Source organism: Trachinotus anak, unplaced genomic scaffold, assembly GCF_046630095.1.
Source record: "Trachinotus anak isolate AG129_WGS33_773 ecotype Australia unplaced genomic scaffold, CSIRO_AGI_Tana_v1 ptg000014l, whole genome shotgun sequence".
In the NCBI taxonomy this organism is placed as follows: Eukaryota; Metazoa; Chordata; class Actinopteri; order Carangiformes; family Carangidae; genus Trachinotus; species Trachinotus anak.
This window is the reverse complement of record NW_027273865.1, coordinates 9,053,437-9,068,501: the sequence shown is the minus strand read 5'-3', so window position 1 is coordinate 9,068,501 and position 15,065 is coordinate 9,053,437. Positions and strand designations below refer to the sequence as shown.

The following is a 15,065-nucleotide window of genomic DNA, read 5'->3' as shown; positions in this document are numbered from 1 at the left end:
AGTCCAAATTGGCTTTGTTTGACATGTTTTATGTGATATTGATAAAGACCATGATTTTTTTAACAACTGATGAGCAACTGTGTCGACCAACTGTTTCTATCATACATTAAACGCCTCCCGATATCCGTCTGTGCTCTCTCTGTGTTGAATTTTTGAACCTAAACACATTATAAACTTAATGCACACTAGTGGGTGGAACAGTTGAAAATAAAAATAGGGTTCTCTGGGTTTTGTTGTAAATGAGTATTACTTGTCTTACTTCCCAAATGAGACTTATTGCTCGTGCTAGGCCAGAACTTGCATCATCAGGATTGGGTTTAAGGGGGGGAAGATGAAAAGATGCTTTAGATCTTTGCAGTTTTGTGCATTGCAGACCTACATATCTAAATATCATATTATGAGTAGTCTTATTTTACTATGTTTCAAGGATAGGGATACTGCACAACAGTGTATAAAATAGCAGTAAATATAATCATGTATCAAAGGTGTAGTACACACATGCTTTAGTGCTATCAAAAATATTTAAGACACAATACAGTGAATTGTGTTTGTACATGTACGATACTTTCCTTCTCTCTGACACACAGTATAAACGAGAACAAAGCATTACAAGCTTGTGTGTGTGTGTGTGTAATCATATTTACTTACAGACTCAGTTGAATTTAAGTGGATTTTATAACACCAAAATGTAAAGGCCAGTTTTTGGCATCCCTGGAATAGCTACTATAATCTGGATGCGTGGGCTTTTATCCCGTAGCATTAGCATTTGGGTCACAGTTAGGTAAGCAGTGTGTGATCATAATAGCTGCTGTAGATTAACAACAGGACCTTAAGGCCACATGTAGTACAGATAATTCACATTTGAATTTTGAATTACAATTCTGCATAATGCTTAGATATTGCTGAACTATGAATGACAATTAAAATCTAAGCATGACTAATGACAAAGTCTGGTCTTAACAGTTGTCTCAATAATGCACTTGCAGTATTACAGCAGCGTAGTTCTTTGTGGTGAATTCTCTGAGTATCTGAATCTGAATAGTGTAAAATACACAGTGTCAGAAGCCATTGTTTCTGTGTGTGGAGACTAGTATCTGAGTCTCAAAATTGGGAATGCTTGGAGTACACTCTGCTTCACTATTTCACTCCCTACTAAATTATTTTTAGACAGTGCTCTCTTTTGTAATTTAAAATTAAAGCCAAGCATATTTGAAAGAACTATCACTTTACTCTGGCACACACACACAGTATGACCACAAATGTTGTGCATTATACAAAAGTTAAAATTGCACATTACATAACATACTGTATACAGGTGAAGGCATCCATGAATGAGACACAAAGGTCAAAAAAGCACATGTGCAAACTTTTGTTCATACTTGTCTGACATCTACACCTTCTGAAGACTTGAGAGCCATCTTCATGGAAATATATGGAAAAGGCCTTCATCCCACTCTTCCTCTTGAACAGGATCAAGGCTGTTATCATCAGGTGGTTGAGAGGCTGTGTATTTAGCACTTAGTCCTAGAGTTTCTAGTCAGAAGTTTTTATCTTCAGAGGATGAAATGACTATGACCTCCCGGCTTTTGAAGTCCCACACGGCCGTGAGATGGAAGGCCATGTTGGAGAAGACGACAAGATACTCAAACACGGCAAAAAATGTATAACCTGAGAAAAGAAGAAAGAGTGGTATATGATGGATATCTGTGTTTTGGTCAGTATTTTGAAGCTATAGTTGACATTACTGGATACATTCCCCAATATTTGCTGTTCAACAACCTTTCCAAACTGATTCAATACTTACTCCCTGATTCACAGTACATGTTGTGTTTCCAATAAAAGAAACCGGCAAAAGCAAGAAAAGATATGTTAAGAAGTAAAAATCGCACTTTCCAGAGATGAGACTTGGCATCCTATACAGGAGTAAAAAAACAATATTGCTGAGTTAGATTGAAATACTGCAAATGAAGTGGAGAATTTTCATTTACAGTGTTTTATTATCTCACCTCAGGACTCAGTGAATACTTCTTAATGGCCTTCCACAAACGGCAGGTTATCAGCATATAGATGAGGGAGCTGATGATGAACAGGACAAAGCCTTCCTTATGTACAACTACGGAGCAAAATATACATCATAGGTTTGACTTGAAATCTTTCCAATAGAAGGTACTGTGTTTGAAATTGTTTCAAAATATGGATTACTCACAGTATGTCTCACTGGATGAAACATATGTGAGGAGCAAGAGGCCAAGGTTTTCGGAAACGGAAAAGGCCAGATTCAAGCAGCTGAGTAAACTCTCAGGGAACTTCGAGGCAAAACGTATCTTGTAAAATTTGAAGTAAGTAAATGCCACCAGGAACCTTGGTGCTGAGTGCAGTCCAATGCAGAACCGCCATATGTGGCACTCAGGACTTAGGCTTATTGAGGCACTGATGGATGGCAGATAGTTGGGAACCTGGAAACAGAAATGATTTAGTTTTGGTAATTGTTGAGCATCAAAGTCAAATCTCAAACTATGAAATGGTGAAAGGCGACAAGAACAAAAGGAGAAAAGAATATATTTCTTATAAATTAAACCATGATAAGACACAGGAAACCACATGTATCAGATCTGTCTTGTTTTGTGAAGTGAGGTGAGAAAAATATGGTTGGTTACATTTGCAAAATAAAGGCATCACCTGGCAATGTGTACCAGTAGAGTCCTCAAAATGAAAAACAGAGGATATGAAGACACATGTTATTAGTCCAAGCAGTGGTAGGCACACAGTAGTCAGAACACAGGTTGTGAATGATATCCTGATGACCAGGGGCCTCTCATGCCCCAAGATATTTGAGCCTTGTAGCATCTTGTTCTGAAACGGTGAAAAGGTCTGATTTTAAAACATTTTCATCACTACTTGCAAAGGCAATAATGTGGCAATAATTACTGTAAATCAGGAATCAATGGGCTGCTCGTGATGTTTTTTTGTTTGTTTGTTTGTTTTTTTAATTAGTGAACCTGTCATGCACAGTTAGACTGTCAGTATCTACCATACCTATGTCTGGAACATTTTGATGCACGCATGGATTTAGGCTACTGAACATCTGAGGTCGGGAAAACGAACTCAACCTTCCTGCAGTCTATTTACAGTTTAGAAATAACTGATGCCGCAACCACACGCAACTGGCTCGTCATTAACTACGCTGTAACGATAGCATTCATTACATCAGGCTGAAGGACGGACCTGAGTATTCCAGATACCATCAATAAGGGGTGTTCCTTCAAAACGAGCTGGGGATCATCCAGCTATTGTAAATCCCTGCGACATCTTTGCATCCGCCAGACTTTCGCCAGATTCTCCCGGCAGATGTTAAACAGGCCCGCGGATGCTGCATCCTCCGTGCGCAACGGGAAGCAGGAGGGAAACACAGAAGGTGCAGAACCACCGCACCCGGAAGAGAAAGAGAGAGGAGGAGAGTGTCGAGGTTGCCACGTTTGTACGTCAGAATGATGCTCAGGCGACATGCAAAATTAAAATGTGTCTCTAAAGGTAAAAGCTAAAAGCGCAAACAGCTGGGTTTATTGCATGGCTGTCATCAGAAGACGGAGCTGGGATCTCTCCGTGGTGCTGAACCAAGGATCTATTTTCATTTTCATTTTATTCCTATCACAAACACATCCTGTGTGTAACAGCTGTTTGTGAATCCAACGTGTGTTTGGGGTTAACATGTCGTAGTTGCATTAGGACTTCTGTCAATCTGTCAATCCGCTGCCCCGCCTCTCCTTTTCGTTTCCACAGTCATCTGTGCACTTGTGCAGGACTGGATTGCAAGCGCATGATTGTGTACTGCTGAATTCACCATCGGCCTGTTTTTTTTTTTTTTTCCTCCCCTTTCTTCTTTTCTTTTCTTTTTGGCTTTTGTGTTTTTATTTTCTAATTTTTAGTGAATGAAACTTGTTTGGCACAGTGCAGCTCAAATGGTCTTTAGATCGAGATAATTTGTTTCAGCAAGATGAAACGACGGAGAATCCAAACTTTATTTCGCTTGCTTCTGTGTGTCAGTATTTTGCCACGTAAGTTTCTGTTCATTTTATTTTCAGTGAAAATGCTGAGTTGAATTAGGATATTTTCCCATCCCTAAATTTAATTGAAATTCTGTGCCATCAAAGACAACGACGAGATGTACAATTTCATTTTATTCATATAATTGTTTTAACATTTTATAGCTCATCTGTTATTTCATCTCAGATTTCCCTTCCTCTTCCATGGATTCTGTTACCCGGGATCCGCAAACTTGCAGCCAGTTGTTCAGGGATTTTGCTCATAATCCCATAGACTTTATTTGTATCCAGCTCAGGGTTAACATCTGGCTCGCCCAAATCCAATGCTGACATAGGAAACAAGGCCCAGTTAGAAGATATATTATATATTGTTTCTATTTTTTAAACTATTCCCACATCTCCTCTCAAGTTTCCTGTTAATTTGAGGTTATGGATGTGGAACGTCCATGAATAACCCGTCCTTATAAACACATGAAAAAGTCTGTTTAAATGTGGTATTTATTCTTTGCTTTTGTCAAAACACTCTACAGCAAGTTGTTGTTTAATGTTTAATCTCCATGTTCAGGCTCATTTTGATTCTCACATGTTGTGTATCCAGTGGATTAAGCATTCAATCAACACATGCTACACTCCACATAGGCAGGCTGACCAGAACAAGTTGCTGTTGGTACATAATGTCAGATTTTTCCTGATCTCTTACTAGAGCTTTAGAGAAGGGCAATCTAACCCGACATCCCCTTTGTCCCCTTCCACCATCTGTCATGCAGCCACATTCCCTGTCATGTTCTCTCTGTCTTCCCACATCTGCATCCTCAGCACTGAATTTGCTCTGAATATCACTGGCCAGAAAACTGAGAATGAGAATGAGAATGTCTTTTAAAATATTCAATTTTGCCAGACTAAAACATAAATAATAGTAAACAACAGTAATAAAATTTAATATGGAGTAATTAACTGAAATACATGGTGGCTGTAAACTGTTTCTTTCCCTGTCTTAGCCTGTTGGTGTGCTCATGGGAAATATGCTCAGAAGCTCCTGAATGATTTATTCACCAACTATACTAGTGCGCTGAGGCCTGTGGAGGACACAAACACCATCCTGAATGTGACTCTGCAAGTTACACTGTCACAAATTATTGACATGGTAAAACACCACAGTGTACACAAGATTTTATGTCTGAAGATTAACTATCCAGATAGGACCTTAAAACAACTGGTCAATTAATTCATGAGTAATTCCAAAATCTGCTATTTTGATAACTGATTAATTGTTTCGGTCATACTTCATACAAAATTGTATTTTGTGAAAATTCCCTGGCTCCACTTCCCCAAAAAAATATGAGAGTTTTTGTCTCTTGGTTGAACATAACAAGCATTCAAGGCTGTCACCTTGGAGTCTGGGGAGGTTGTGATTGGTATCTTTTTCTAAACAATTTTTGACATTTCATGGAAAACAATGAATCATTAATCGAAAAAATTATTGGCAGATTTATTGATAATGTTAGTTGCAATCCTAGTGCTGATACCAACACGATAGCATTATTGTACATCAGTAATGCTATTTTGATGTTTGTTGTTATTTATTTTGTTATTTATTTTGTATAAATTGTTTTACAGGACGAGCGAAACCAAATTTTGACTGCATATTTATGGATACGGCAAGTGTGGGTTGACGCACACCTTAAATGGAATAAAGATGATTACGATGGACTCGATACCATCCGCATACCTAGTAGTTATGTATGGAGACCTGATATAGTCCTATATAACAAGTAGGTCGGACTGGTATTGGGTTAATCATTCAATTATTATCCTACTGTGGCTGCTATTGGTCAGTACACAAGGCACAAGCTGAACAGTCCTTGAAGTCTTTATTCATGGGAGTGTCCAGGCCTCTGTCTGCTTTTTATACACCAGTAATGTAACTAATGCCATAATCCAACTGACAATGAAAACAATAATAACATATTTAAATTTACATTTAAAGTCAGAGGCACCATTTTTATAACAAAGAGGAAGAGGAAGAAGGACAGAAGTGCTGTCTGAGTAGATGTGTGGGCAAAGAACATGCCTTGATGGGGAGGGAAGAAGTCCCAGTGATGCCTCTAATGACATTACCCTGGTTATGATAACCTAAAAACATCAGGTAACATGTAGGCTCACCACATGCTGCCACATGAAAATACAAACATTTTGCATAACTGAAAAGATATAAAAAGCAGACACAACACTGAGAAATGAGTACAACTCCTGAAAATGTTTCGACTCTTCACTCAGTTGGCGTACTCGTGCCTTCGTATCCTGATCAAGTTTCTCTGTCAAATCATTCTCCACCTACTCCAGGAAAATACAGCTTCACTTAAAAGATTAAAAGACCTTTACAAGAGACTTTTAAAGGTATCCAAAATATTGGATACTTGGTATGAATGTGAACACAGCTGCTCTAATTTCTTTGTCCAGACAAGTTTTCTTTGTGTTTCAGTGCAGACGATCATTTCACTGGCCCCATGGACACCAATGTGGTGATCCGGCATGATGGCCAGATAATGTGGGATTCCCCAGCTATCACCAAGAGCTCTTGCAAGGTGGACGTATCTTTCTTTCCCTTCGATGCTCAGCAATGCAGGTTCACCTATGGCTCCTGGACCTACAACGGTAACCAGCTGGATATCCTAAATGCCATGGAGAGTGCTGACCTGGCCGACCTGGTGGAAAATGTTGAGTGGGAGGTGCTTGGTATGCCGGCTAAGAGGAACATTATTCTGTATGGTTGCTGTGCTGATCCTTACCCAGATGTGACCTACACACTCAAACTGAAGAGAAGAGCTTCCTTTTATGTCTTCAACTTGCTCATACCATGTGTGATGATCTCTTTTCTGGCTCCACTGGGCTTCTACCTGCCTGCTGACTCTGGAGAGAAGGTGTCTTTGGGAGTCACTGTGATGCTGGCCCTTACTGTCTTTCAGTTGTTGGTTGCAGAGATCATGCCACCCTCTGAGAATGTACCTCTTATTGGTAAGGGCAATACACTGAGGTATGTGTGATTACTATAAAGTTACAACTCTATGTAGATTTCCTTATCTTATTTTCTTCCACAGGAAAGTATTACATTGCAACCATGACCATGATCACAGCCTCTACTGCCCTGACCATCTTCATCATGAACATACACCACTGTGGCCCAGATGCCAAGCCTGTTCCCAAGTGGGCCAAGAAAGTCATTCTGCAGTACATGGCCAGAATGTGCTTTGTTTATGAAGTTGGGGAAAACTGCATGTCACCACAGCCAGAGAAACAGGAGCCTCCACTTGTAAAGAACACCAACTGCACCATGAACGGTCAGGCAGGACCAGGCAGAGAGGACTGTGTCTTCAAAATGGAGAGAGGACAAGAGATAGTGACTGCAGAGGAGAGGGAAGACATGGATCAGATGATGAGTCCGATAGGCTCAATGGGGAAGAACCCTACCAACCACTACAGCACTTGGAAAAATGGCATTTTCATGAGCATGGACTGTGGAGATGCTGGGGGTCCGAGGAGATGCAGGAAGGGAGGTGTGAGTGATGGAGAGAGAAAAGACAGAGAGGCTTCCTGTTGCACCCAAAGCAATGAGAGACAGCTGCTGCGTAACATTGAGTACATAGCCAACTGTTACAGAGATCAGAGGGCCACACAGAAAAGGACTGGGGAATGGAAGAAAGTAGCCAAAGTTTTAGATCGTTTCTTCATGTGGATATTTTTCATAATGGTGTTTTTCATGAGCCTGCTCATCATGGGCAAAGCCATCTAACTGCAGAGCTGCTGAGAAGTTGGACTTACTGTGTTCATTTCAGTGTTAATTGGTGTAAGACAGAGGTCATTACAGGGTAGTAGAGGATTCATGAAGTACTATATTTTATCCAGTAATTAAATTAATATTGGATTTCCAAACCTCTTAGAAATAGTTCAATCTGGAGACCAAGTCACCACCCATCCTACTGAAGTCCTAACTTTAAGTGGAATTCAATTTTTGATGAATTACTTGTTTATGGGTTTTGTTGTTGACAACTTGCATTCCCTAACTTTCGTATAATGTTGTGTGAAAGTTATTAAGCTCAGCCAAGAAATAGCAAGTCTGTGTCCTACTTGTAGCAGTTCCACAATTTTTTGCTTTTTTAATAAAAAATATGTTGATTAGTTTCTTTACAGCAAGATTTGTTTCTTTGTGTCTGACATAAAAGTTAAAGGGATTCACAAATGCAACATAAAGAGTTAACAAATAAATATGAAATTCATTGCTGCTACACATTTTTTTTGTCAAGAATCTTCAGTATCAAAAGCAGGGTAAAATATATACAGCTCCATGTACAAACCATTAATTATTTTACTTTTTTACTTATTTTACAGAAGGAGAACAGAATCAGTATATATATATATATATATATATATATATATATATATATACACACATACATACATATATGTCACCTATCACATATCTGGATATATGAATATATAAGTTCATAACATATATGAAATACTTTATAAAGTTTATATATGTACTGTATATACAGTACATTAACAAGATTAGGTAAGAACCTAGTATATGGCTGGACCACGTGTGGTCAAATCCTGATTTTATAACAGTGATGTCATCTGACAACATCACCAAGCACAAATTAAAGACAAAGACTGTGCTGCGATTTCAGCAGTATTTACTAGTAAAATGTGAAAGTTAGAAGAGACAGAATATATTTCTTTTTTTAAGTAATTTTTTTCAGGCTTTTGCCTTTACTACAGTCAGAGTAAGAGAGAAATGGGAAAATTTGGGAGAGAAACAGACACAGAATGATACAGAGCAAAGCCGCGGCAAGGACTAAGTCCAAATGGCCCGCACTTGACCAAATGAGACACCAGGGCGCCCCAAGACAGATATCCTTCTTATTTAGTCTCTCACACAGAGCACAGCCTCTGTCTGGGGTCCAAAATAGTTTAGCCTTTATTTACTTCCAGCTCCAAAATGTATCACTTTATTAGCGACATGTCTTTAGGTCTAACTCCCTTGATTTGATATGTAGAATTGGTCATAGCCGTTTGTACAAAGCCTCGTTTCTGATGACTTGTCTCTCTGCCTCCCTCTCCTGCTCTCTCTGCTTGGTATGTGTTATGTTTAGTTATTCCTCTGCCTTCTTTAGTGATAATGATACATGCAATAAAAGTAGTTTATTTACTGTAATGGAGGCGAGGCTCAGTGTATTAGAAGTGCTCCTCTGCTTCCCTGCAGTTCTCTAGCATCCAGAAACCAGAGCGGCTTGGTAGACTGCCCGTAACAAGAGGTGTGGCTCTTTGTCCCCAGGTCAGCATCCATACACAGTCCTGTCATGTACCAGGTTAATATCTATCTACATTGTTTGAAAAGAAAGTCTATCAATTTAGCGACAATGTGCTAAGTTGGCAACACTGCAGGCTGTAAATACTCCCCTAATAGAACCTGTTGGAGCCAGAAACTCCAACTCCAACAGTGACAAGGCACTAGGCTGACTGATGGTGGAACTATGATCACTCAGTTAGTCAGTCAGTCAGTCAGTCAGTCAGTCAGTCAGTCAAACAACTATAAGATGAATTTTGCATGTTATAACATTTTCCAACCATATATCTATATGTTAATGATATACATTTATATTTGCAAGTTTATTAAAACAAAATACTTGAAAATTCCATATGTTTATATATGATTTCTTATTCATTTGTCATCCATTTTAAATATGTCTATCATCCCATTCTGGGAAAGTTGTCTCAGACTTTTGGAACCCACTCTTTATCAACATATATTGAGAAGCTTTGGGATGAATATATATTTATGTAACATATGTCTACAATATAAGCATACATACATAAACATATATACCTGTATGGGCTAGACATATATGTCAACATATGAAATTATTCCAACTTAATATGTTCTAATAGGTTTCAAATATAATATTATGTATATTCATATATATTTTTTTACACATGGTTTATTTTATATGTACGTATATGTCATATATGGAAATTCAATATATGTACATATATGACATTTGTGTATGGGTGGAACATTTGGCTTTATTTTACTATTGTAATTTCATTTAGAAAATCGATACAAACATACATAAATAAATACACTAGTAAGAGTGTGAGGTAATAATTGTAATTTGTAAAATGCAATTATCTGGAAAATATAATTTTACTGTCATGAGATTTATCAGTGAAAGAGACAATTACCCAACTTTTATAGAACAGTTAAAATGTTAAAAAATACAACCAGGAAAGGTTCTGTGCATGAAATCGGAACATGAGAAAATAAGTCTCAATGTAACGCACAGGATTATCTGTTAAATCCCCTGGATCACAACCATTTGCTTCGCTCTTGATGCGTATTATCCCCTTCACTTTATTCCCTCTTCATCTTGCAAAATGGGCCATAACGCTTTAATCTGAAGCAAAGGAAAACAAACTGAATGCTTAATCAACAGAACCGTGTTTTTAATCACTTTTGAATAGAAAAACTATTTAAATAATGTGCATTGCCACATTCAGAGAAATGGATAATTGCTATTCAGCCAGATTTGATGCCAGGGACAACTTAATCAGACCACTGGACCTGATGAGACCTCTGGCTGACCTTTCATCACAAGATCTGCCAGCCTATTGTGTTGTTGTGATAATGGCCGATTAGAACAAGTTGAGTCACGACAATAAAGGAGAAGTGAGCTGGCAATTGTAATGTGTATATGATCAAATCTTGTCATTAGAGTCAGACATAGTGGAAAGTAATATGCCAGTATAAACTTAACTTTTATTAGGACTAGCTACCTCATGTTTTTTCATTTCATCCTGCAAATGCTTTTCAAATAAAATTTTTATGACCTCAGTCACTCTGCAGTGTTATTGGTCTTTATCTTTAATGAGGCACACAATGACTCATTTAAATCTCGATCTCTGTCTTTAGCCACCATTTTGCAGTGAGGAAGCAAAAAGGTAAAGATAAATATATAATAATAATAATAATAATAATAATAATAATAATACAACAAAATAATAATAATAAGAGATACCATGAGATACCATTCATCCATAAAAAGGGAACGGCTTTAAATTGTTCATTTTGGATATTCTAAAACAATGTAAAATATAACTGTATCTCTGATAATAACATGTTAAGTTATGAAACATGACAGCTTCATCTGAATTTAAGAATTATAAGTGAAAATAAATACACAAATATACACTACACTTGTGAAATTGTAATTTTACAATAATCAAAATTATTAACAGAACCCAAAACATCATTTATGTTGTTCTGGCATTCAGACACAAGAGGTGGGGCCAGGGAAACTGTTCTTCTCTTTACTGTCTTTACACTCTGTTTGGAGTTTTTAGGGTATTGGAAAAAAATATACATTTTACACACTTAAAAGAGAATGCATAAAGCACTGCAACTTAAATTAAAAGTGACTTGTTACATGCAATTGAGACAAACATTTTTGCATAAAACATCTTTGTGTTTCAGTTACAGACAGGCTTCAGAACAGGTCTGCCATTATGTTGTTTATGTCTGTCTATGTCTTGAACAGAGGACAGGACGCATTAAGTTGGAGTCACTTTTCTTTGCAATATTTGGATAATTTTATCCCGTAATGATTTTGTTTGCATTCCATAAATTATTGGATTTAAATTAGCAGGGACAACATGAAATAAAATATATGCAATCTTCCTTAAATCTGGGTAATTTGGGAAACGATGCAATATGATTGTTAGAAATCCTGACCAGAGCATGATAAGATAAAGAACAAGGTGGCTTGCACAGGTTTGCAGTGCTCTATTATTCAACTCTTTGTTTTTCTTGATCCAGCAGATGAGAGCTATCCTTAAGTAGGTGACAGCTATGCCTCCAATTGAGCAACTAAACAGAAGCACAGTGAAAAAGAGTCCATAGATATTGTTGATGGACACATCCTCACAAGAAAGCTTGAACAGCGATGCATTGTCACAATAAGCGTTTTGTATAACCGATCTACAACGGGACAACCTCACTGTAAGACCGATCAAAACAGACACAAGCACTAAAGACACCCCCCATGCAGTTGCTGACAACCCGATCACAGTCTTAGTAGTCATAATGGAGCTGTACCTTAGGGGGTGACATATGGCCACATATCTGTCAATTGCCATAATGATGAGAATCATGTGTGAAGCTGAACCGAATGTGTGGCTGTGAAAGGCTTGAATCACGCACTGGTTGAAGGTGATAAACCGTTCAGTTGAAATGATGTGAGCCATCAGCTGAGGCAGTAGGACTGTGTTCCCTATCACATCATTGACAGAAAGGTTACAAAAGAGGATGTACATTGGCTGGTGCAAACTCTTCTCAGTGATGATAAGCATGAGAACTCCAATGTTAGAAAAAAGCAGGGAAAAGTAAACAAACAGCAGTAAGAAAAACAGAGGGTATGTGAACTCTGGAGATATTTCAAAACCTTGGATCTCTAAGATATCACTTGAACTTGTCATGTTTCTTTCCATTCTGTTAAACTTGATGGAGAACCTAAAAGAGAAAAAAAAATGTTAGAAGCTTTAATGGCAGGGGAAAAAATGGATATTGAATTAATTAAAAATAAAAAATTCTGTAAGTTTAAAGACGATACTTACTTTTTTACCTATTAATTTCAGCCTCCTCCACAATACAATTAATCATCTGACCACTGATGTGTTCTGCAGTGGAAGAGACAATTACATGATAAACATAAAATTAACCATAAACATGTAGAGCTGTGGCAATATACAATATATATCCAATAAAGGCTCATGACAAACTATAAGCACAAAAAGTCAGTGTTGTATGTTGAAATAATCCTAGAGAATTTGTTAGAGGATACTACCTTGCCTGTGGAGGTGGGAATCTGGACTGACTGGATCTCGATCTTTTATCTTCAGCCTGAGTAACATTTGACATCAACTCTTTCTTTGTCACTGGAGCAAAAGCGTTTTATCTAACAAGGGTTAGGCTCATGGAACTGCAGATTCCCACATGGGTGGGTATGGGGATCTTTACACAAATGTTGCACAAGTGTAAGTTCAAAAAGCCCCTGAGGTCAGAAGTCAGATACCCCTTTAATCAACATGACATCACATCTTTTTCCAACTTAAGTCAACCTCTCTTCCTGTATTTTTTTAATACATCTCACCAGTAAAACCCAACCAGTGCTTTATATTAATAATTTCAATTGACCACTCAAAGGTGTTCTGTCAAGTTCAGATCTGGTGACTGGGAAGACCAGTGAAGGTCACTGAACTTGTTGTCATCATCATGAAACCAGTTTGAGACGACTTTAGCTTTGTGACATGGTGCATGGAAGTAGCCATTAGAAGATGCTAAATTGTGGCCATAAAATGATGCAGATGGTCAGTGACCATACTCAGATAGGTTGTGACATTAAAACAATGGTTAACTGATATTAAGGGTCCCAAAGTACAAGGCAGGTTGGGTCCATGAATTCATGCTGTTGATGCCAAATACTGACCTTTCCATCTGCGTACCTCAGAAATCCAGATTCATCAGACCAGACAACGTTTTTTCCAGTCTTCAGCTGTCCAGTTTTGGTGAGTCTGTTTCTTTTCACCTTCTTTTCTTGGCTGACAGGAGTGTAACCTGATGTGGTCTTCTGCTGTTGTGGTCAATCAACGTCAAGGTGTTGTTTATTCAGATACTTTTCTGCTCACCACAGTTGTAAAGAGTGGTTATCTGAGTTATATAGCCTCTCTGTCAGCTGCAACCAATCTGCCCATTCTTCTCTGACCATTCATGAATTACAGTGTTACAATATGGCCTATAGAGGATACAGAAATACATATTTTTGAGTAAATAAAAACATTAGGCTTTTAGGCCTTTCTCCAATGACAAATGCCTAAGAATGTAAACTGCACAAAACTATCTCACACTTCACTTCATCTATCTATCTATCTATCTATCTATCTATCTATCTATCTATCTATCTATCTATCTATCTATCTATCTATCTATCTATCTATCTATCTATCTGTCACCAACTGGATAAATGTGTATTAGCAGACCTCTGGCCCACCTATGGGACAAGTTAATTTAGAGTTAGAGTAGAGTTTAAAATGCAATTAACTTGCTTGTGTTGTGGTCGGGATGGAACCAATGTAAACTCAAAAAGACCTCAAAAAGAAAAAAACACAGACAGCAAATTTGTACCAACTATTTGTTGTGACTCAATGGGTACTAATCACTGTACGAAATTATTATGATTGTGATAATTATTACATTTCAATTGTTGTAAGGTGGACAGGGGATAGACCACATAAAGTAATTAGAGGGTCAAATCAATTAACAAAGCAGCTCCATCACGTCCATTTCTCTTGGGTCAGATGATTCTTCTAATGTCCTAATGTCCTAACTGTCCTTTTGTGTGCCTGGATAATATACAGGTTCCCAAAGGCCTGGTGTGACCACTTCAGTTCCACAGTTTCAATTAGTATTTTTATTCTAGGATTATGGAAACAAAATGAAAAGGCCAAACAGTACAAAATGAATATGTTTATATATCTTTATATTTTAATGATAATAATAATAATAATAATATTAAACTGTATTTCACATATTCATTAAGATGATATAAATATCTTTTCATGAAACAATGCAGTTGACTGGAGGACAAACACATTTTCAGCAAAGACTATGTTGTGGTACTTTAACTTGAAATGTTTAGGCAGTAACATACTTGATTAAAGCAAAGGAATCAAATGTTTACAAGTTGTTATGTCACATGCAATCTCACTGGCCACAGCCTCCTGTGGGGATTATTTAACAACATCCTCATTAGCAAATAACACGGATTGTCATTGTTAACCGGAGGTTTGCCAATTGTCCAGGGATTAATTGTGTTGTGAGACAGTTAATAACACATCATTTAATCATGTCTCAATGGGGCTCATTAATAAATTAGTTTTGACCAAGCAATGAGGCAGCTAGCTGATGTA

At 37.6% G+C, this 15,065-nt stretch overlaps 3 protein-coding genes across 3 annotated transcripts; 1 reads left to right on the top strand and 2 right to left on the bottom strand.

The window, feature by feature from the left end:
- Positions 1-534: 534 nt before the first annotated feature.
- LOC139632208 (post-GPI attachment to proteins factor 2-like) lies at positions 535-3,396 on the bottom strand. The gene is made up of 6 exons (XM_071497027.1): positions 3,226-3,396; positions 2,680-2,853; positions 2,207-2,456; positions 2,007-2,113; positions 1,805-1,913; positions 535-1,668 (listed from the first exon to the last, which is right to left on the bottom strand). Exons 2-6 carry the CDS (start codon positions 2,845-2,847, stop codon positions 1,538-1,540), a joined length of 765 nt encoding a protein of 254 aa, XP_071353128.1. The 5' UTR covers positions 2,848-2,853; positions 3,226-3,396; the 3' UTR covers positions 535-1,537.
- A 77-nt stretch (positions 3,397-3,473) lies between these two features.
- On the top strand, positions 3,474-8,230 carry chrna10a (cholinergic receptor, nicotinic, alpha 10a). The gene is made up of 5 exons (XM_071497026.1): positions 3,474-4,055; positions 5,042-5,187; positions 5,661-5,815; positions 6,526-7,058; positions 7,142-8,230. Exons 1-5 carry the CDS (start codon positions 3,995-3,997, stop codon positions 7,831-7,833), a joined length of 1,587 nt encoding a protein of 528 aa, XP_071353127.1. The 5' UTR covers positions 3,474-3,994; the 3' UTR covers positions 7,834-8,230.
- Positions 8,231-11,412: 3,182 nt separating this feature from the next.
- On the bottom strand, positions 11,413-12,718 carry LOC139632301 (olfactory receptor 52E4-like). The gene has a single exon (XM_071497176.1). It carries the CDS (start codon positions 12,585-12,587, stop codon positions 11,652-11,654), a length of 936 nt encoding a protein of 311 aa, XP_071353277.1. The 5' UTR covers positions 12,588-12,718; the 3' UTR covers positions 11,413-11,651.
- Positions 12,719-15,065: the final 2,347 nt, after the last annotated feature.

Bases quoted from the DNA above. Each gene is read 5' to 3' on its own strand.
- LOC139632208 (XM_071497027.1), bottom strand. From the start codon at position 2,847: ATGCTACAAGGCTCAAATATCTTGGGGCATGAGAGGCCCCTGGTCATC. The intron at 2,457-2,679 runs GTGATGCCTTTA...TTCTGTTTCCAG, and splicing joins CTACTGGTACACATTGCCAG to GTTCCCAACTATCTGCCATC. The intron at 1,669-1,804 runs GTAAGTATTGAA...TTCTTTTCTCAG, and splicing joins CATGTACTGTGAATCAGGGA to GTTATACATTTTTTGCCGTG.
- chrna10a (XM_071497026.1), top strand. From the start codon at position 3,995: ATGAAACGACGGAGAATCCAAACTTTATTTCGCTTGCTTCTGTGTGTC. The intron at 5,816-6,525 runs GTAGGTCGGACT...TTTGTGTTTCAG, and splicing joins GATATAGTCCTATATAACAA to TGCAGACGATCATTTCACTG. The intron at 7,059-7,141 runs GTAAGGGCAATA...TTTCTTCCACAG, and splicing joins TGAGAATGTACCTCTTATTG to GAAAGTATTACATTGCAACC.
- LOC139632301 (XM_071497176.1), bottom strand. From the start codon at position 12,587: ATGGAAAGAAACATGACAAGTTCAAGTGATATCTTAGAGATCCAAGGT.